Raw genomic sequence first — 21265 nt, 5'->3', positions numbered from 1 at the left:
TAAATCCTTTCAGATTTGCAAATGCTTCAGATCCCAATGAATCGAGACTGATGGATTTCAGCATGAGGTTTTGCTTGGTAAATTCTAGCCCTGAATGCTGAAGGACTCTCTATAATTATATGGTGCAGTCATTGTTCTGTAAAATCAGATCACTAGGTGAGTGAGTCTATATAAATGTTACTCAGATAGACAGCTTGTTAGAACAAACCTGGGAGAAAGCAGCTCTGAACTAATCACTGGACCTTTTGTTTCCTCCCATTAGAAGAAATAATTTTGTGCATTCAAAATTACAAAAATTCATAAAAGGTGACTAGTTGCAGTGAACTGTATTATCTCGTATAGTGAGAGTGAGGGAGTGAGATTGAGGTGAGCCACAGCCTGAGTCACAAATTTAAGGACAGGAGGACTGAGAAGAATAAGTTGGGGGATGTGGGAACACACGGTTTCTGGAGCAAGGAGCAGAGAGAGAGAGAGAGAAGAAGGATTGTTTGAGACAAGGATTTGCAGATTCAAAGAAAGGGGAAAACAATGCTCCATAGAACAGATTATTCAAGTTCCTATCTTATACTGACAATGGTAGATGCTGTTTGCATGGTAATTAGAGGGAGACAATTTGCTGATGAGAAACTGAAATATCTCAATGAGATCTTGGGTTCTGATTACAGAATCCCTACAGTGTGGAAACATAAGAACATTACATTGCAGTACAGGCCCTTTGTCCCTCGATGGTTTCATAGGTCGGTGCAACAACCTAAAGCTTATCTATCCTACATTATTCCATTTTCATCCATATATTTTTCCAATGACCATTTAAATGCCCTTAAGGTTGGCAGGTCGAATACTGTTGCAGGCAGAGTATCCCAGACCCTTACCACTCTGAGTAAAGAAACTGCCTCTGACATCTGTCCTATATTTATCACCCCTCCATTTAAAGCTATGTCCCCATATCACTGTCCACCCTATCTAACCCTCTGATTATCTTATCGCAATTGTCACTCCTCAACCTTCTTCTCTTTAACTAAAACCTCAAGTCCCTCAGCCTCTCTTCATAAGACCTTCCCTCCATACCAGGCAACATCCTAGTAAGTCGCCTCTGAACCCTTTCCAAAGCTTCCATGTCCTTCCTATAATGCGATGACCAGAACTGGATGCAATACTCCAAGTGCAGCTGCAATATGACTTTGTGGCTCCAAAACTCAATCCCTCAACCAATAAGAGCTAACATATGGTATGCCTTCTTAACAATCCTCTCAACCTGGGTGGCATCTTTCAGGGATCTATGTACAAGGACACAGATCTCGCTACTCATCTACACTACCAAGAATTTACCATTATCTCAGTACCCTTTATTCCAGTTGCTCCTTCCAAATGGAATCACCTTAGACTTTTCCACATCTGGCCCATAAAATGTGCACTAATCCTCAAGACAGCATCGCACCCAGAAAAATCCCCCCCCCCCATTCCCATAATCCCACATTTCTCATGGCTAATCCACCTAATCTGCATATCTTGGACTGTGGGAGGAAACTGGAGCACCAGGAAGAAACCCACACAGACATGGGGAAAACATGCAAACTCCACACAGTTGCCGGAGGGTGGAAATGAAACTAGGATCCTGACACTGTAGGGTAGCAGCGCTAATTGCTGAACCACCATGTCATCCATTGTGGTGAGAGAAATGTTTGGTCTGTCTGCAGGGATAGTTTTACATCATCAGTGTGAATGGTAAACCACGTAATCTTGCATACCCAAGAGCAGGTGGATAATAATGCAGAGGCTTTGGAGGGAGAGAGTGTGATCAACTTTGACAAAGTCTGTAGACATGCGGGCGGCACGGTGGCACAGTGGTTAGCACTGCTGCCTCACAGCGCCAGAGACCTGGTTTCAATTCCCGCCTCAGGCGACTGACTGTGTGGAGTTTGCATGTTCTCCCTGTGTCTGCATGGGTTTCCTCCGGGTGATCCGGTTTCCTCCCACAGTCCAAAGATGTGCAGGTCAGGTGAATTGCTAAATTACCCGTAGTGTTAGGTAAGGGGTAAATGTAGGGGTATGGGTGGGTTGCACTTCAGCGGGTCGGTGTGGACTTGTTGGGCCGAAGGGCCTGTTTCCACACTGTAAGTAATCTAATTAGGATGAGATGGACTTGTTGCTTAAATCACATTGGACATAATTTGCATCTTTATTAAAACTGCTTCAGTACTGTGACAGGGCAGAAACATGATTTGGTGGCGGGGTGGGTCAATCATGGAGTGCCAGGGGAAAAGGCATAGATTCAGGAGTTGATAAAATGATCAAAGCCTTTTGGGAGGAAAGGGATTGTAGGGACCCAAGGCTAATATATTGAAGCAGTGATATTGATTTCAGATTTTTTGGTGAGTGGGTGGGGGGCATAGTACCAGAAGATCAAGACCAATGAACATGGGTAAGCTGGGTGACCAGCAGTTTAGTGGGAATAGGTTGTCGCATGGATAAAATGAGCCACAAGAGAGCAGGAGTGAAATATAAACTATAAAAAGGCGTAGGTTCGGGACTAGTGGGAAATGTTCAAAGCTGTTGTGGGAAGCAGCAGAAACAGCTGATCATATTTTCTCAAACTTAGGCGACAAAGATGTTCCTTGTGTTCCTTGCACTTATTAGGTCAGGAAGGAAATAAGACTGAGAAAAGACCCATTCAAAAAAGTAACTTGTGTAAGCTATTAAAAAGATCTGACAACATATGTTTGTAGAAAAAAAAAGTTTTATTTGACTTTGATCCAGAACATTAATGCTTTGAATTGTGCTCCAGTTGATTAACCTCAGCAGAACTGTAAACCAAAGACATGGTTCAGGCCTGTTTGCGACAAACAAGAAATATCCTTATTTGTGAACTCGCTGGTGACTCAACAAATGGGATGACCGAGTGAATCCTTTCCCACACTGAGAGCAGATGAATGGCCTCTCTACGGAGTGAACTCGCTGGTGTCTTAGCAGGCTGGACGAAAGAGTGAACGCCTTCCCACACTCCAAGCAAGTGAATGGCCTCTCCCCAGTGTGAACACGCTGGTGTATCCGCAGATCAGATGAATTAGTGAATCCCTTTCCACACCCAGGGCAGGAAAATGGTTTTTCCCCATTGTGAAGTCGCCGGTGTCTCAGCAGGTGGGAGGATGAAGTGAATCCCTTCCCACACTCGGGGCAGGGGAACGGCCTCTCCCCAGTATGAACTCGCTGGTGCCTCAGCAGGGTGGCTGAATCAGAGAATCCTTTGCCACAATCATGGCAGATGAATGGCCGCTCCCCGGTGTGAACTCGCTGGTGTTTCAAAAGGTGGGACGAATCTGTGAATCCCTTTTCACACTCTGAGCAGGTGAACGGCTTCTCTCCAGTGTGAACGCGTTGGTGTCTGAGCAGGGTTGCCGACTGAGTGAACCCCTTCCCGCACTCTGGGCAGGTGAACGGTCGCTCCCCAGTGTGAACTCGCTGGTGGATCATTAGGTCCGATGAATTAGTGAATCCCTTCTCACACTCAGGGCAGGTAAACGGCCTTTCCGCAGCATGACCTCGCTGGTGTATCAACAGGTGGGATGAGGTAGTGAATCTTCTCCCACAGATGGAGCAGGTGAATGGCCTCTCCCCTGTGTGAATTCGCTGGTGAACAGTGAGTTCAGACGATCGCCTGAACCCAGTCCCACAGTGAGAGCACCTGAATGGCCTCTCCTCAGAGTGAACAAGGTGATGGGACATGAGTTCCCGGGCACTCTTGTAGCACTTGCCGCAGTTTGGACATTTAAAAGGTCTCTCATTAGTGTGAACACGCTGGTGTGTCAGCAAATGGGAGGACTGAGTAAATCCCTTCCCACACTTGGAGCAGTTAAACAGTCTCTCTCCAGTGTGACTGCGTCGGTGGGTTTCTAGCTCAGAAGGAGATCGAAATCTCTTCCCACAGTCCTGACATTTCCATGGCTTCTCCATAGTGTTGCTGCGTCATTGCAGATTGGATGATTAGTTGAAGCCTTGTCCAAACACTACACACGTACAGTCTCTCACTGCTGTGAAACATAAGGCATTTTTAACCAGTTAAAACTCTTTCCAAAGTCAGTGCACCGGAATGTTCTCACTCAGGTGAGAGAGAGTATTTCAATGTTTTTGTGGTCACATTGATTTTAAAACTTTCTCCCATAAATATAATGGAGAAGCACTTTATCCTGCCACACTTCAGGGGTGATGAAATCTGGTTCCTGAATCACTGAGTGACTTAACCATGATGTTTGATTTGAATTTTGTATCTTCAAGTCTTTGCCTTCTCACACCCTGTAAACAGTTTACAAAGAGCATCAATAAGTACTGGATAGAAAGTGAGAACAGATTATTCCTGTTTTGCTGCAACATTTTTCTTCCTCTTGCCTTTCTCCAAAACACTAAAGTTGGTCTCCCACATTCTATCTCCACGGAGTGCAAAAATCCAAAAATGCTACCATTTCTTTGCTCCACTGTCAGTTTTCTTCCTCCTTTCAGTCTGGCTGGTTTCTCAAGGTCCTGCAGACAGAGGGAGATTGTTATTTAGCATACAGAACACAGGCATAAAAGCTCTTGCTTCTATGGAAGGGTCACTAGACCAGAAATGTTAACTGATTTCTCTCTCAGATGGTGCCAGATCTGCTGAGCTTTTCCAGCAATTTCTGTTTTTGTTTCCAATTTCCAGCATCTGCAGGGTTTTTAAAAAAAATACATAGGCATAGGCCATTCAGCCCAACAAATTTGTCCCACTATTCAATCAGATCATGGCTGGTCAGCTACCTCAATGCTATCCCCATATTCCTCCACATTCTTAGTATCTTTCAAGTATTGTCTTGTACATACTCAGTGATTAATCTGCCACAGTCTGCGGGAATAGAAAATTACAAAAGGTTCAGTAACCTCTGAAGAAATTCCTCCTCATCTAGGTCTTAAATAGCTTACCCCTTATTCACAGACTGTTTCCCCTGCTTATAGGCACATCAGCCAGGGGCAACATTCTTCCTACATCCAGACTGTAAAAGTTGTGTAAAATACAGAGAGACACAATTTCATTCTTTAAAATGCTAAAGAATATAGGCCTAGTTTCCTCAATCTCTCCTCTAAAGCAATCCTGCCATCCAAGGTATCTGTTGCAATCACTCTATGCGAAGTACATCTTTTCTTAGATATGAACGCACAGATATGGGTTCACCCAGGTTCTTTACAATTGTACATTATATACCCTCACATTGAAAGCCAACATGCTATTTGCCTTCCCTAGTTGTTTGCGGCACTTACACCTAGCTTTTCACAACTCAAAAAAGGTCACAGTCTCACAGCCACAGAGCCTGGAAACAGCCCTTCGGTTCAACTCATCCATGCCGGCCAAGTTTTCCAAACTAAACACAGAACGTAAGAACCAGGAATAGGAGTAGGTCATCTGGCCCTTCAAGCCTGCTCCGTCATTCAACAAGACCAAGGCTGACCTTTCATGTACTCAGCTCCATTTACCCACGCTCTCATCATATCCCTTAAACTAGTTCCACTTGTCTGCATTTGGCCCATATCCTTCTAATGCTTTCCTATTCATCAATTCCCTTTGGAGATCAACACCTCCCACCAATTAATGAACACACTGCCTTTTTTTCCTGCCAAAGTGGATCACTTCACACTGACTGACATTATATTCTAAATACCATATTCCTCACCATTCACGTAGCTCACCCAAGTTTCCTTGAAGCTCGTTGGGTCCTCATAACTTTCATTCCTACCCAATTTGTCATCAAACTTGTGAAGTTTAGCTAGTTAATCACAGAGCTAGCTAAAATGAGTTCCTGAAGAATAGCAAGCAAAGCTGACTCATCCAAGTCACAAGCTACCTCAATGCTATCCCCATATTCCTCCACATTCTTAGTATCTTTCAAGTATTGTCTTGTACATACTCAGTGATTGTGCAGTAATATACACAGTGCCTGTGGAGTGCAGCCCGCACTGAATACAGCAGGCACAAAGTGATCTGGAACTCTGGCAGCTATTGGAGTGCAGGGAAAGCAAGTGTATCTTTGGTTTTCCTATCTTAACTTTTTTAGAGCCCGGTACTTCAGGAGTTGGAAGGCAGTACATGCTCAGTTTAGAAAGTCCAGACTGAAAAACAAGAAACAACATAGGATTCTGGAAATGTACAAGGGTCTTACAGTTTAAAAGGATTATGTGAATAACCTGATTAGGACACGAGTTAGGGGACGGGCTATGAATTTTAAAAAGTATTAAAGCTTAGTGTATGTAGCTGAAACAGTTACTTGTCTAATTAAGGGCCAGATAACTTTCAGATATGTGCATTAATTAAGCTGTGGTAAGGAACAGGAATTAATTTTACATAATGAATTACTTTTAAATATTTAGCACACAGACAACAGTGATACAGGAATTGGCAGCAGCTGCTGAATTTGGACATTTCTGGATCCAAAGAATGTGTTGGGAATGGTCTCCTTATCTCAGGAAGGATGTTCTTGTTGCAAAGGAAATGCAGTTAATGTTTACCAAATTGATTCTTGTGATGGCAGGACTGATGAATGAGGACAGACTAAGTCAGTTATGGTTGTATTTTAGAAGAATGGGAGTGGAAGAATCTTTAGGACCAAGGTAAGGAGAACTTACTTCACTCAGAGAGGGATGAACCTATGGAATTCGCTACTACAGAAAGTCATTGAGGCCAAAGCATTTGAGTTTTCAAGGAGGCGGTAAATACAGCTATTGCAGCTGGAGGGATTAGTTTGTCGTAAGGGACAGGAGAGTCTGACTGCTATTGAGGCAGGTACGGGTCAGGGAATACTAGAGTACAGGAGCATCAGACCTTACAACGATGAAACAAGTTGAAGGTACTCACCTGTGTTAACGAAAGCAAGGTTTGTAAAGAGGAAAGATGGACAGACTCGGACATTTTGGTCAGGATACCTTATGTGAAAAGGGGAATATTAAGGAATGTAGTAGCAATAGGGGATAGTAAGTGAGGGGGGGAATACACACGGTTTGGTGCAGCCAAGAGCACAATTCCAGAAGGCTATGTTAACTCTCCAGTGCCAGGTTTTGGAACATTTACTCAGCACTGGACAGGAGGTTGTAGTGATAGGATCCAGCTGTCATTACTCATGTAGATACCAAACATACAAGGAGGGTTATTAAGAAGGCTCGGTTTAGACATCTGGAGAGTAAGGCACCAAATTTAAGAGCAGCACCTGATTCTCTGCATTATTACTTCAGCCCATTGAAAATTGACAGCATAAGGCTGGTGAAATGAATACAGCATATACAGAGACTAGTATGGGAGGAGTGGGTTCCAGTTTGTAGGGCAGTAGGTGCAATGGCATCAATGGGAGAGTTTGCACTTGAACCAGTGGGACAGTCTGCATCCGAGTCCTGATGGGTCTAGTATTCCATGGAGCCATATAACTAGGTGAAGTAGGGAGGCCTTTAAAAGAAAACAATGGAGGTGATGGATCCAGCTTGGGTAGATGTGGCAAATCATGGGGTAGAACAAAACAGTGAAATATTAATAAGAAAAACAAAGGTCAGAAGATGGCAGCAAGGAACAGGGAGAATAAACATGAGTGTACCTACAGTTAACAACTTTGTTGACACCCCCACCCCCGCACTAGCAAATCTACATATTTGTAGAGAATCTGCTAAGATGCAACTTTTCCATCTTGTACATGTTCTATTTGCCACAGAGCCATTCAAGTACCTCAAATCTAATGCCAATTTCATCTTTGACCCCAATTCTCCAGCCATGCGTTCACTCAATTTTCCTTTTCCTACTCTCACTAGCATGTGGCGTGGGGAATATTCCTGCTCCTATTTGCTTTTAAAGTCCTGCTTTTTACCCAATGAAAATGGAGCACCCTTCAGCGAGTTAGATGATCTCAAGCTGCATTGGTGCTGGTAGACTGTGTCTTTCCTTGACTTGTTACCCGTGTCGCTCTAATATCCACGATAGCCCCACTCCAGGAGGCTGAGTTGTCCTATCATACCTTAATACGTTACGTATTTTAACTTTATTTCACCTTGCATGGTTCTTGAGTTTATATAAGTAATTATAAAATTAGATTTCTGATTTTAGGCTATTTTATAGACGCTGTAAAAATAGCAGCTCCCCACCAATGAACTAATTTAGGTACTACTTATCTCAGTGAATCAATCAATTCTCTCCTGAACCAGGGTGCCTTTCAGATTTCCTGCATCCACAGTATTTTAGTTTTAGTTTTACCTGTCCCTGCTCCGAGGTGGAAAGCACCTGAGCTGCAGATTCATGCTCAAAGCACGCAACCTCCACCAGGTGCCTATACAACATCCGTAACCCTCCCGGGGAAACCAGCTCACAATGCCCATGGGAGTGATTGACAACAGCCGAGGACCAATAGAAAGAAGGTGCATACCCGGAGCCACCAAAAGCATGCGGTCCTCCAGCCAGTCAAAGCGGAGAGCCCTTCGGAGGGCGGGGCTTGTTGGTGGAACCGTCCCCGTCGTTGCGCATGCGCCTCGCCGGCCGCCCTACCCTGTAAAAATGGCCGGCGTTACTTGTGGAGACAGTTCGAGTAGGTGCTGTCGCTTCAGCCCTCGGACCGGTAACGTTTACTCAGAGTTTGAATATTGTTGTCGAATTATAATCCACTGGCGGTCTCCGTCACTCCCATCCGAGTGCAGTCACCTGCACGATTTGCGAGGCCACTTCCTCAGCGGACGTTATGTGCAGCGCCCGGCTGATGGACGGTTCGTGTGGTTTTTAATTGACAGCGGCTACGGGCCAATCGAAAAAAGGATTGGGCTGGAGGACCAGGTGGGCGCGCCTGGTCCTCCAACCAATCAGAGTGAATGAGGGGCGGGACTAGTCCGTACCTGTAACAAACTCCTGTAAAAGTTCAGCTGGTCTGGCTGCATCTGTGGAGATAAAGCAGAGTTTACATTTCGGGTCCAGAAAGGGATCCTTCGCTTTCTAGCAATTTCCAATCGCCTTGAATGTTATGGCATTTCAAAGTTAAAAATCACAACACCAGGTTATCGTCAAAAGTTTTATTTGGAAGTACAAGCTTTTGGAACTTTCAGGTAAACCTGTTGGACTAAAACCTGATGTGTGATTTTTGTCTTTGTCCACCCCAGTCCAACACCGGCACCTCCACATCATGACATTTCAAGGGAGTCAGAGTCATAGAGATGTACAGCACGGAAACAGACCCTTCGTTCCAACTTGTCCGTGCCGACCAGATATCCTAAATCAATCTAGTCTCATTTGCCAGCACTTGGCCCCTATCCCCATCAACCTTTCCTCTTCATGCACCCATCCAGATGCCTTTTTCAAGCAGAGGGTGGTGCATGTATGGAATGAGCTGCTAGAAGAAGTGGTGGAGGCTAATACAATTACAACATTTAAAAGGCTGAAAATGTGTCGCTGGAAAAGCGCAGCAGGTCAGGCAGCATCCAAGGAGCAGGAGAATCGATGTATCGGGCATGAGCCCTTCTTCAGGAATGAGGAAGGTGTGCCAAGCAGGCTAAGATAAAAGGTAGGGAGGAGGGACTTGGGGGAGGGGTGTTGGAAATGGATAGGTGGAAGGAGGTCAAGGTGAGGGTGATAGGCCGGAGTGGGGATGGGGGCGGAGAGGTCAGGAAGAAGATTGCAGGTTAGGAAGGCAGTGCTGAGTTCGAGGGATTTGACTGAGACAAGGTGGGGGGAGGGGAAATGAGGAAACTGGAGAAATCTGAGTTCATCCCTTGTGGTTGGAGGGTTCCTAGGCGGAAGATTCTTCTTCCAGCCATCTGGCGACGGAGGAGTCCAAGGACCTGCATGTACTTGGTGGAGTGGGAGGGGGAGTTGAAGTATTGAGCCATGGGGTGGTTGGGTTGGTTGGTCCGGGTGTCCCAGAGGTGTTCTCTGAAACGTTCCGCAAGTAGGTGGCCCCGTCTCCCCAATATAGAGGAGGCCTCATTGGGTGCAGCGGATGAAGGTGCAGGTGAATTTGTGGTGGATATGGAAGGATCCCTTGGGGCCTTGGAGGGAAGTAAGGGGGGAGGTGTGGGCGCAAGTTTTGCATTTCTTGCGGTTGCAGGGGAAGGTGCCGAGTGTGGAGGTTGGGTTGGTGGGGGGTGTGGACATTTAAAAGGCGTTTGGATTAGTACATGAGTAGGAATGGTTTAGAGGCATATGAGCCAAGAGTTGGCAAATGGAACGTGATTAATTTAGGATACCTGTTCGGCATGGATGAGTTGGACCAAAGGGTCTGTTTCTGTCCTGTACATCTCTTTGACTACATTCACCCAGGTTGTGAAGTTTCTTATCTTTCCTGTCCTCCCAAGCATTACAATTCAGATTTCAATCATTCTCTTGGTTAACTTTTTTCCTCAAATTCCCACTGAACCTCCTCCCCTTCACCTTAAAATTATTCTCCCTTGATCTTAATTAAGGAGAACAGCTGCTTCTTATCTGACCTGTCCATGCCCCCTCACAATTTTACTCATCTCAGTCAGGACCTCCACTGCCTTCTCTACTCTAAAGCCTATCCAGTCTCCCTCCGTAGTGAAAATGCTTCATCTGAGTCCATGTCCTACTGAAGCTCCTCTGCAACTCTTGCAATCACCTTCTTCCTATAGTATGTTCCTATACCAGAACAGCACACACTATTTGAAGTGGGGCCTGATCAAAGCTTTCTACATCATACCCTCCCTGGTCTTATAATCTATACAATGACTGATAAAGGCATATGTTCTATATGCTGCCTTAACTACCTACTAACCTGTCCTACTGCCTTCAAGGATCTGTGGATAAGCACCCTAAGATCTCTGTTCTTCTGAGCTTCCTAGTGACCTGATATTCATTGAATATACCCTTATCTTGTCACTTCTTCCAAAGTGCATAACTTCACACTTGTCAGGGTTAAATTCCATCCGCTACTGATCTGTGCATCTGAACAATCTGTCTATATTTTCCTGTAATCTAAGACATTTTTTCCTCACTATCAACCACTCAGCCAATCTTTGTGTCATCTGTAAACTAACTTATTCTCCCCCAGTTACCTTCTCATCTATATTGTTTATGTATTTCACAAAAAATAAGGGACCCAGCACTGATCCGTCTTGTACCCCACTGGATACCAGCGTCTGGTCATAAATACAGCCTTCTACCACAACCCTCTGTTTGGTTTATTAATTTGTTTTTTAATTAGTATTATTATTGTCACGTACTGAGATGTGCTTTATTTTGTACTAACCAGACAAATCATACCTTATATAAGTATGAAGATCTTGACCCCCAGTGGGGTCTCTTGGTTCTGCGATTGGTTAGTAAGCACTCACAATCTGTCTGGCTGTTTAAGACTTCACTTTTTATTTTTTCATACAGTCAGGTGCCGAGCACCTGGAAACACAGATGTTGAGCACGTCTGTATTCCTTGGAGGAGCTGCACACAACAGCTTAATACAAAGACATTTTTATACTTTTCTTAAAGCAGGGTACAGGGCGTGATCACATAGTAGATTTAAACAATTACCAATCAGTACATGATATTGCTTCATTGGCAATTACTTGGTCCAGTGACATTAATTGGGCAACAACCATTTTCCCAACGCTTAGGCCACTTTTAGCTCATGATGCAGAGCTGCTGCACCTGTGCCCAAAGATCAGCCAGAACAGTTAGTACTTTCTTATCTTGTCAAGTTACTTCTTTATTTACAGGGCGCATTGTCTGCTAATCTCTTTTTGCAGCAGTCTGTGTTTAGTTGTTTATGCAACTCTAGCAGAATAGCAGTTTGCAGCCAAGAAGCCATTTTGTCACGCTAACTTGCATCGAGAAGCCATCTTGTTGCCGTCTAAGTTACCAAGAGCATCCGTCAGGTGATTTCTCCTAACTGCAACTAGTCACACTAGTCATGTAGACGCAGGTCATGAGTCTCCATGGCCTGGCTCAGTTTGTATTCAGGTTTCAGACTCTCAAGTACATCAAGATAATAGAACAGAATGCAGAATATGGTGTTTCAGCTGCAGAGAAGGTTCAGAGAAAGATCAGCTCTAATATATGAGAAGCCTATCTATTAGTCTAATAACATTGGGGAAGAAGCTGTTCTTAAACCTGTTGGTGTGTGTTTTCAACTTTTGTATCTTCTGCCCGGAGGGCTTTGATTAGGTTGGCTGCTTTCCTAAGGCAGTGAGGAATATTGGTGGAGTCAGTAGACGGAAGGCTGGTTTTCATGATGGACTGGGCTGTGTTCACAACTCTGTAACTTCTTGCAGTCTTGGGCAGTGCAGTTGCCATACCAAGCTGTGATGCATCTGGATAGGATGCTTTCTATGGTGCATCTTTAAAAATTGGTAAGAGTAATTGGGAACATGTCAAATTTCGTTAGTGTTCTGAGGAAGTAGAGGTGTTGATGTGCTTTCTTTGAGAATGTGTGTAGGGTATAAGCAGGCAGGGAAAGCATTAAGTTCTGAGTTTTGTGAAACAAGAGGTTCAGCTGAGCATGACTCAGATCAGATAAGATCTTACAGTTAACAATGGGGTGCTGGAGGCAAGGGTAATGGGTTAACAAGGTGGAAAAGCAGTCATTATGTAGAGCCATTTAACAGTATTGGAAGCATTCAGTGTTCAAGGTCAGCTAACAAGGGGAAAAGTATCCATTGTATAAATCCAGTTAACAAGGTTAAGAATATTAATTGTGTAATAGTACAGGGCTTGGTCTCTGCTATTGATACTTGTTGATTGTCGTGCAGGAGGCTCCTGGGTCCTGCTCACAAATCAGTTTTTCAGTTTAGAAGTTGATGAGAATGTTGGTTTGTCAAGGAAGTGCAGGCAGAGCCAAACCTCTGGCACCATAAGCAGCCTGATTGTATAAGAGAGGAAGATAAGAGAAAAGGAGGAGCAATAATGATAGAGGATTCATTAGGCAGACATTTCTGCACCCTGAGGGATGAGTTCGTACATCAAGAATTTAGGGAATTAGGCAGTGGATTAAAAAGCAAGACTTCATGAGTTGTAATCTCTGGATTGCTCTCAATATCATGTGCCAGTGTGTACAGAAATAGAGGAATAGAGCAGATTAAGGTGTAGCTGGAGATTTGGTGCAGGAGGATTTTAGATATCTGGATCACTGAGACCACTTCTGGGGAAAGTGGAGCCTGTACAAGCGGGAAGTGTGCAACCGAACAAGAATGGGATCAACATCCTTGTGGGTGAGTTTGCTAGTGCTGTTAAGAGGGGTTTAAACTAGTTTGCCAGGGGTGGGAACACAGAGCTTTAGGATAAGAAGAACAGACATAGCAAACTATAACACCGTAATTACATTACAGCGAAACTTCACTTAATAGACAGTTGCTTAAGAAAATAGTGGGACCAATGCGGAAAAGTGTGGTTGGGTCAGACCAGCAAAAAAAATCACTCCAGATCGCTTAAAAATCACCCAAAAGTCTAACACAAAGTATATCACAGTCTGAATGAAGATCGAAATCATATTTATTGACAAAAGTAAATTTAACAAAGTACATTTTAAAAAATCTAAGAACGTTGCTCTCTGTACAGAACCTCTCACAGAAAGTTGCTCTGTCAGCAGCTGACATCGGTGCATATGCAGTGTGGCACAATGACCTTCGCTGATTTTGTGCATGCGCAGAACAGTGCGGACATCAGCACATGTGCAGAATGCCATGAGCATCGACGCATGCACAGAACGAAGCGTGTGAACTGAGCCCCGCGGGAATCATGCTATTGCATACAGAGGTAAGCATTCTCAATGATACCGATCCCTAATTCTTCAGTGACGTTCTAGCCAAATCGTGCTGCTGAAACGCATGTTATCCCAGAACTACTCGTATAGTAAAGGAACCAAGACAGAGGGAGTTCAGCCATGTTGAGTTTCAAGGGAGGCTGGACGATCTCTCCTTTAAAACTTGGAGTATTATAGGTCCAACGTGGGAGACTGATGAAAGGAAAAGAGCATGCTATTCAGGGTAGCTTGGCATGTTGGATCCAAAATCCATGAAGGATTGACATAGTGGGAAGACATTGAAACGTCTGAGAGCTCACAGTAACAAGATACTGTTATTTTTCCCTCCTGTTGAGGATCAAAGTAGTGGATATTCATTGCTGATGCACCAGCAAGCTCCCAAAAGTAAGAGGCCATTCAACTACTCAATACATGTGAAGAGATTCAGCAAGTCACTTCATCTTTTGGAGCATCAGCACCTTCATACTTTCAAGAGAGAATTCTGCTGCTCTCAGTTTGGGGGTGTAAAAATAAAATGTGCAGTAACTGCTCAGGCAGTATCCATGGAGAAAGAAAGAGTTGAATGTGACATATCTTTGAAGCTTTCAATGAGGTGCTGGATTTTGGAAGAGGATAGAGTGAGAAGAAATGTACACATCATGGCAGAACTGTATAGAGTGTGTCAGGACATAGGGACTGAGAGATTGATGCATGCACATCTTTGAAAGTGACAAGATACAATGAGAGGGCAGTTAGCAAGCTTTGTGGGGCCATTGGCTTCAGAGAAACAAACAAATGAGTCAGCAATTCAGCCCTTTCCACCATCCCATGCAATCATAGCAGATCATCCAACTAAGTACCCTGATCTCATTTTTTCCCCATACTCATCAATTCCTTCAGCCCTAAGAACCATATCTAACTCCTTCTTGAAAATATTCAATGTTTTGGCATTAGCTGCCTTCTGTGACAGAGATTTCCACAGGGTCATTACTTTCTGGATGAAGAAATTACTCCTTATCTCAGTCCTAAATGGCCTACCCTGTTTTCTTAGACCGTGACTCTGATTCTGTACTTCCCAGTCATTGGGAACATCTTTCCCACGTTTACCGTTCCTGGTCCTTTTAGACTTATAGGTTTCCATGAGAGATTCCCCACTCATTCTTCAGGACTTTAGCGAAAACAATCCTAACCGATTCAGTCTCTCTTCAAATGTCAGTTCTGTAAAGCTTTGTTGCATTCCCTCCATAGCCAGAACATCATTCCTCAGATAAGGAGACTAAAACTGTATACAATTCTCCAGATGTGGTTTCATCAAGGAGATATACAATTAGTGAAAGACATCCCTGCTACCCTATTTGAATTCTTTTTGCTATGAAGGCTAACATGCCATTGCCGCCTTCACCACCTGCTGTATCCATATGCTTATTTTCAAAGACTGGTGTATAAGATCTCATTTCCCAATCTATTGCCATTCAAGATGATAATCTTCCTTCCTGTTTTTGCTACCAGAATAGATAACCTCATATTTTCCCACATTATAATTCATCTGCCATGCATTTCTGCCCACTCATTCATCTTATCCAAATCACAGTGAAGCATCTCTGTATCCTCATCACAGTTCATCCTTTGTGTCATCTGCAAACTGGGAGATATTACTTTTAGTTCCTTCACTTAAATTGTTAACATTGTAGTGAATAGCTGGGGTCTAAGCACTAGTCACAGTCTGTCACTAGCAAGATGGCCCATTTATTCTTACTCTACGTTTCCTGGCTAGTGAGTTTTCCATCCATATCAGAAGAATATCTGAATCCTGTGCTCTTTATGGGAACCTTATTGAAAGCCTTCCGAAAGTCCAAGTAAACCAGCTCCCCTCTTACCAATTCTATGAGTCACAACCTCAAAAATTTCTCATAGATTTGCCAAGTATGGTTTTGCATTTGTAAATCCATGCTGATTCTGTCTAATCCTGCCACAGAGTCATAGAATCATAGAGCATGGAAGCAGACCCTTTACCACAATTTGTCCATGCCGAACAGGTTTCCTAAACTGAACTAGACCCAATTGTCTGCATTTACTCTATATTCTTCTAAACCTTTCCTATCCATGTACTTGTCCAAATATCTTTTAAATGTTATAATTGTTACCGCCTCTGTCATTTCCTCTGACAGCTAATTCTATACATGCGCCTCTGTGTGGAAAACATTGTCCCCTAGGTCTTTTTTAAATCTTTTCCCTCTCACCTTTAAATCACTAGTTTTGGACTCCGCTACCCTGGGGGAAAGACTTTGGTTATTCACCCTATAAGATTTTATAAACCTCAAAAGATCACCCCTCAGCCTCCTATGCTCCAGGGAAGAAAGTCCCAGCCTATCCAACCTCTTCTTATAACACAAACCCTTCAGTGTCAGTAACACCTTGTAAATTTTGTTTTGTATCTTCTCCAGTTTAATAACATCCATCCTTTATCAGGGCAACCAGAGTTGTATGCAGTGGCCTTACCAATGTCTTGTACAGCTGTAACATGACGTCCCAACTCCTATACTCAGTGCTCTCACCCATGATGGCTAGCATGCCAAATCCCTTCTTCATCACCTTGTCTAGGGTGTTGCCACTTTCAAAGAACTATGTACCTGTACCTCTGGGTCTCTCTGTAGGACAACACTGCCTCGAGCCCTACCATTAACTGTGTGAGACCTGAGTCAAGAGTGGGGTGCTGGAATCGGAGAAGCAGGAGAATTGATATTTCGGGCAAGAGCCTTTCATCAACTAGGAGAAAGTGAGGACTGCAAATGCTGGAGATCAGAGTCTAGAGTGGGGTGCTGGAAAAGCATCCAAGGAGCAGGTGAATCGAGACCTGCCTTAGTTTGTCCTAGCAAAATGCAATACCTCACATTTATCTGAATTAACCTCTATCCACCATTCCCAGGCCCACTGGCCCAGTTGATCAAGATCCTACTGTATTCCTCGATAGCCTTTCTTACTATATCACCAATTTTGGTGTCATCTGCAAACATACTAAGCATGCCTGCTATAATCTCACTTAAATCATTTACCAAGTATTTTGCTGTTAAATCTTTTATAATGGAATTTAGTGTTTTCCCTGTTAACTATGTCAGGCTAACCGATCTATAATTCCCTGATTTCTCTCTTCCTCCTTTTTTTAGATAGTGGGGTTACATTAGCTGCCCTCCAGTCCATAGGAACTGTTCAAAGTCTATATGTTTATAAAAGGTGGAACCTCTTCCCCCCACACCCCTGCCACACCAGGGTGCGGCCTCAGGCCTCTACTGTACTCCCTGTACATCCACGACTGTGTTGACAAATTCCAAACAAACACCATCTACAATTTTGCTGATGACACCACTGTGGTAGGACAGATATCTAACAATGATGAGTCAGAATACAGAAAGGAGATAGTGGGCTTGGTGACATGGTACAATGAGAACAACCTCTCTCAACATTGGCAAAACTAAAGAGCTGATCATTGAATTCAGAAAGAAAGGAGAACAAGTCCCCATCTAGATCAATGGAGCTGAGTTTGAGAGGATGGAGGGTGACTTCCTAGGAGTGACCAGAACCAACAATCTGTTCTGGACTTCCCACATAGATGTGACTCAACGCCTCTTCCTCCTCAGGTGGCTCAGGAAATTTGGCATGTTCATAAGGACCCTCACCAAATTTTACAGATTCACCACTGAAAGCACACTGCCTGGGTGCATAACAGCCTAGTATGGCAACTGCTGTGCCCAGGACTGTAAGAAACTACAGAAAGTTGTGTGCACGTCACAGGTCATCACGGAAACCAACCTTCCATCCATGGACTCCAATTACATGGCTTGTTGCCACACAAAGGCTGCCAACATCATCAAAGACCCGTTGCACCCCGGTAATACTCTGCTACAATCACTCCTGTCAGGCAGAAGATATAGAGAGATATGAGTTAAGTGCTGGCAAATTGGACTAGATTAATTTAGGATATCTGATCGGCATGGACAAGTTGGACTGAAGAGTCTGTTTCCGTGCTGTACATCTCTATGACTCTAAGATTAGGTAATTAGTATTGTAAAGTTTTAGAATAGAAACAGTAAAGATTTACTTAAAAATGAAACTTTAGTTTAAAATGCACTTTCAGCATGCAAATAGCAAGGGTAGTAAACTGCAGCTGCAAATCAGAAAGACTGTTATTTGATCTCTCAGACTGAAGTGAGAGATTGTTCTTAATTTGTCAGTGTGTCACAGAATTGTAGTAACTTTACATTAGAGTTTAAAGATTTTATAATAACACGTAGAAATTAATATCAAAGTTTGTGAGAAGATTTGTAGCTCGGGTGCTTGTTGTTGTGGTTCTGTTTGCCGAGCCGGGAATTTGTGTTGCAGACGTTTCGTCCTGTCTAGGTGACATCCTCAGTGCTTGGAAGCCTCCTGTGAAGTGCTTCTGTGATCTTTCCTCCGGTATTTGTAGTGGTTTGAATCTGCCGCTTCCAGTTGTCAGTTCCAGCTGTCCGCTGCAGTGGTCGGTATATGGGGTCCAGGTCGATGTGCTTATTGATTGAATCTGTGGATGAGTGCCATGCCTCTAGGAATTCCCTGGCTGTTCTCTGTTTGGCTTGTCCTATAATAGTAGTGTTGTCCCAGTCAAATTCATGTTGCTTGTCATCTGCGTGTGTGGCTACTAAGGATAGCTGGTCATGTCGTTTCATGGCTAGTTGGTGTTCATGGATGCGGATCGTTAGCTGTCTTCCTGTTTTTCCTATGTAGTGTTTTGTGCAGTCATTGCATGGGATTTTGTACACTATATTGGTTTTGCTCATGGTGGGTATCGGGTCCTTTGTTCTGGTGAGTTGTTGTCTGAGAGTGGCTGTTGGTTTGTGTGCTGTTATGAGTCCTAGTGGTCGCAGTAGTCTGGCTGTCAGTTCGGAAATGCTCTTGATGTATGGTAGTGTGGCTAGTCCTTTGGGTTGCGGCATGTCCTCGTCTGTTGTCTTTCCCTGTTGATGAAATTGCGCAGGTATCCATTTTTGCGAATACATTGTAGAGGTGTTCTTCTTCCTCTTTTTTGCAGTTCTAGTGTACTGCAGTGTGTTGTGGCCCTTTTTGAATAGTGTATTGATGCAGGTTAGGAAGGTAGTGCTGAGTTCGAGGGTTGGGACTGTCTCAGTCCCAACCCTCGAACTCAGCACCATCTTCCTAACCTGCAATCTTCTTCCTGACCTCTCTGCTCCCCCCCCGCCCCCCCGGCCTATCACCGTCACCTTAACCTCCTTCCACCTATCGAATTTCCAATGCCCCTCTCCCAAGTCCCTCCTCCCTACCTTTTATCTTAGCCTGCGTGGCACACTTTCCTCATTCCTGAAGAAGGGCTCATGCCCAAAATGTCGATTCTCCTGCTCCTTGGATGCTGCCTGACCTGCTGTGCTTTTCCAGCAACACATTTTCAGCTATCCATAAACTTGTCCACCACTAATTGCGTGTTTATTGGGTTGGATTTATGGATTAGGAGATGTGGCTAACAATGACATGTAATTATTGTAATGCAAAAGTTATGTAAATGTTGTATTCAGCTGGAGCACCGTCACTGTCCTCCAGTCCGAGCTATATTTAAGAGGGCAAACAAGTCCCCGTGTGAAAACTAGATTTGGTGTGATCTCTGGCCTCTCACACATGTGGCAAACAACTCTGATTAAAGATCACTTGTACTCCCGAACATAGAACTTAAGACTCCTCTTTGATATTTCTCCTACAACAGAAAGGGATTCACTTGGTGAGTCAGTCTGCAGATATACCAGTGAGTTGCCAGTGGGGAGATGCCATTCACTATTGTGGGAAGAAATTAAATTCAGTCATCCCAAGCACTGATACATCCGTGCATTCATATTGGAGAGAGGCCATTCCCTGGATCCTCTGATGCACTAAAACGCCAATGATATGCACTAAGGAGGGATCACCAGGTCATGGACTGTCAGGTCAGTGGAAGTAAGTGATATTTACCATCCAGTCACCTAAATATATTTGCTTCTGCTGTTACTCACATCTCGAACTAAACCATGTTCATTCTGACAGTTTACATTTATTAGCCATGATGTGAAGGTGCTGGTGTTGGATTGGGGTGGACGAGGTCCGGAGTCCATTGACACCAGGTTATAGTCCAATAGGTTTATTTGAAATCACAAGCTTTCGGAATGCTGCTCCTTCATCAGGTGAAGTGTCACTTCCAACTAAACCTGATGGACCATAGCCTGGTGTTGTGTAACTTCTGACATTTATTAGTACTGACGTGCATAGTTTTTGTCACTTTGCTTGAGTTTGATATCTTTATATTGGTTAAGTAAATCAGCTTTGTTTTAAACTCACAGTCTGTTAAATCCATGATTTCTCCACGATCAGAGGAGATGAAGTGAAGTCCTGTTACAGACTGGGTCTACAAATAGGGGTGTATTTACCCACACCTCCTTACAATTAAGAAGACCTATCTAGTCAAAGTCAAAAATCACACGACGCCAGGTTATAGTCCAACGTGTTTATTTGAAAGCACGAGCTTTCGGAGTGCTGTTCCTTCGTCAGGTGCTAGTGTTGGACTGTAGCCTGGTGTCCTGTGATTTTTGGACCATTTCCAGCACCACCTCTAGACTCTCCACATCCCAGCTGAAAATGTGTTGCTGGTTAAAGCACAGCAGGTTAGGCAGCATCCAAGGAATAGGAAATTCGACGTTTCGAGCATAAACCCTCATTCCTGATGAAGGGCTTATGCCCGAAACGTCGAATTTCCTATTCCTTGGATGCTGCCTAACCTGCTGTGCTTTAACCAGCAACACATTTTCAGCTGTGATCTCCAGCATCTGCAGACCTCATTTTTTCCCTCTCCACATCCCAGCCAGACCACTGCAGAGCAATGCGCAGGCGCATTGCGAGACGTTGTGCAGAGCATGCGCAGACTCGACGGCAGAGAGGTGCTGGTGTCTCGGGACCGCAAACGGTGAGAATGAAGGCGGAGACCGAGGGCGTGATGGATCCGGTCGGTGAATGGGAAGGCTCCGAAAACTCGTCGTTGAAGGCGAAAATCACCAGAAATAACTGATCGATTCCCCCGTTTGCGCAGAGTGAGGGTACAGCTGAAGGCTTCATTCTTCATCTAGGCGCCGGTCCCCACCGCCATTTTTGTTGTTGTACGCGCATGCTCAGACAACAGCTCCAGTGCAGCGGGCCCTGGACAGGCAAAGGTCTTAACTTCCCCCCCCCCCCCCATCAAACTGCTTCCTGCCCCATGTGCCCCAAGACATGTGGTTCTGTCCATCCACCTGAAAACCCTCAGCAGCTACACGTGACCCTGAGGAGTCAACAGCCATGAATTGTGGGTCAGTCAACATGTAGCAGGGTCCCTTCTGGGCCAGGCAGCAAAGCGAGAGAATATTACGAATTTCTACCCTAGACTGACACTGGTGGAGTTTATAAATTTATTTTTCACTAGATTAAAAGAGAAATTTAAAAATAGGGCCCTCAAATCAAACAGCATGTCAAAATATGACAGAATCATTCAATACATCAGGACCTG

The 21265-nt window shown here is 44.1% G+C and overlaps 2 protein-coding genes across 14 annotated transcripts in view; one reads left to right on the top strand and one right to left on the bottom strand.

The window, feature by feature from the left end:
- LOC132836120 (gastrula zinc finger protein XlCGF8.2DB-like) overlaps nucleotides 1-21265 on the top strand; it is a 45045-nt gene that overhangs the window by 18884 nt on the left and 4896 nt on the right. For 5 of the 13 annotated variants that reach the window (XM_060855417.1, XM_060855414.1, XM_060855415.1 and 2 more), the window contains one exon: nucleotides 19463-19679. In XM_060855417.1, coding sequence (XP_060711400.1) covers nucleotides 19637-19679 — 43 coding nt within the window. In that variant the 5' untranslated portion in view covers nucleotides 19463-19636. Of the gene's footprint in view, nucleotides 1-8520; nucleotides 8743-13532; nucleotides 13731-19462; nucleotides 19690-20648; nucleotides 20820-21265 lie in introns of those variants that run through there. The other 8 variants (XM_060855410.1, XM_060855419.1, XM_060855411.1 and 5 more) reach the window with 8 other exon arrangements.
- Nucleotides 2753-21265, bottom strand: part of LOC132836201 (zinc finger protein 850-like) — a 52610-nt gene continuing 34097 nt past the window's right edge. Inside the window, exon 3 of the mRNA XM_060855530.1 lies at nucleotides 2753-3958. Coding sequence (XP_060711513.1) covers nucleotides 2857-3958 — 1102 coding nt within the window. The 3' untranslated portion in view covers nucleotides 2753-2856. The remainder of the gene's footprint in view (nucleotides 3959-21265) is intronic.

The sequence above is a fragment of the Hemiscyllium ocellatum genome, chromosome 46 (assembly GCF_020745735.1).
Source record: "Hemiscyllium ocellatum isolate sHemOce1 chromosome 46, sHemOce1.pat.X.cur, whole genome shotgun sequence".
NCBI lineage: Eukaryota > Metazoa > Chordata > Chondrichthyes > Orectolobiformes > Hemiscylliidae > Hemiscyllium > Hemiscyllium ocellatum.
The sequence above is the reverse complement of the archived record's forward strand: the minus strand, read 5'-3'. Positions and strand labels throughout refer to the sequence as shown.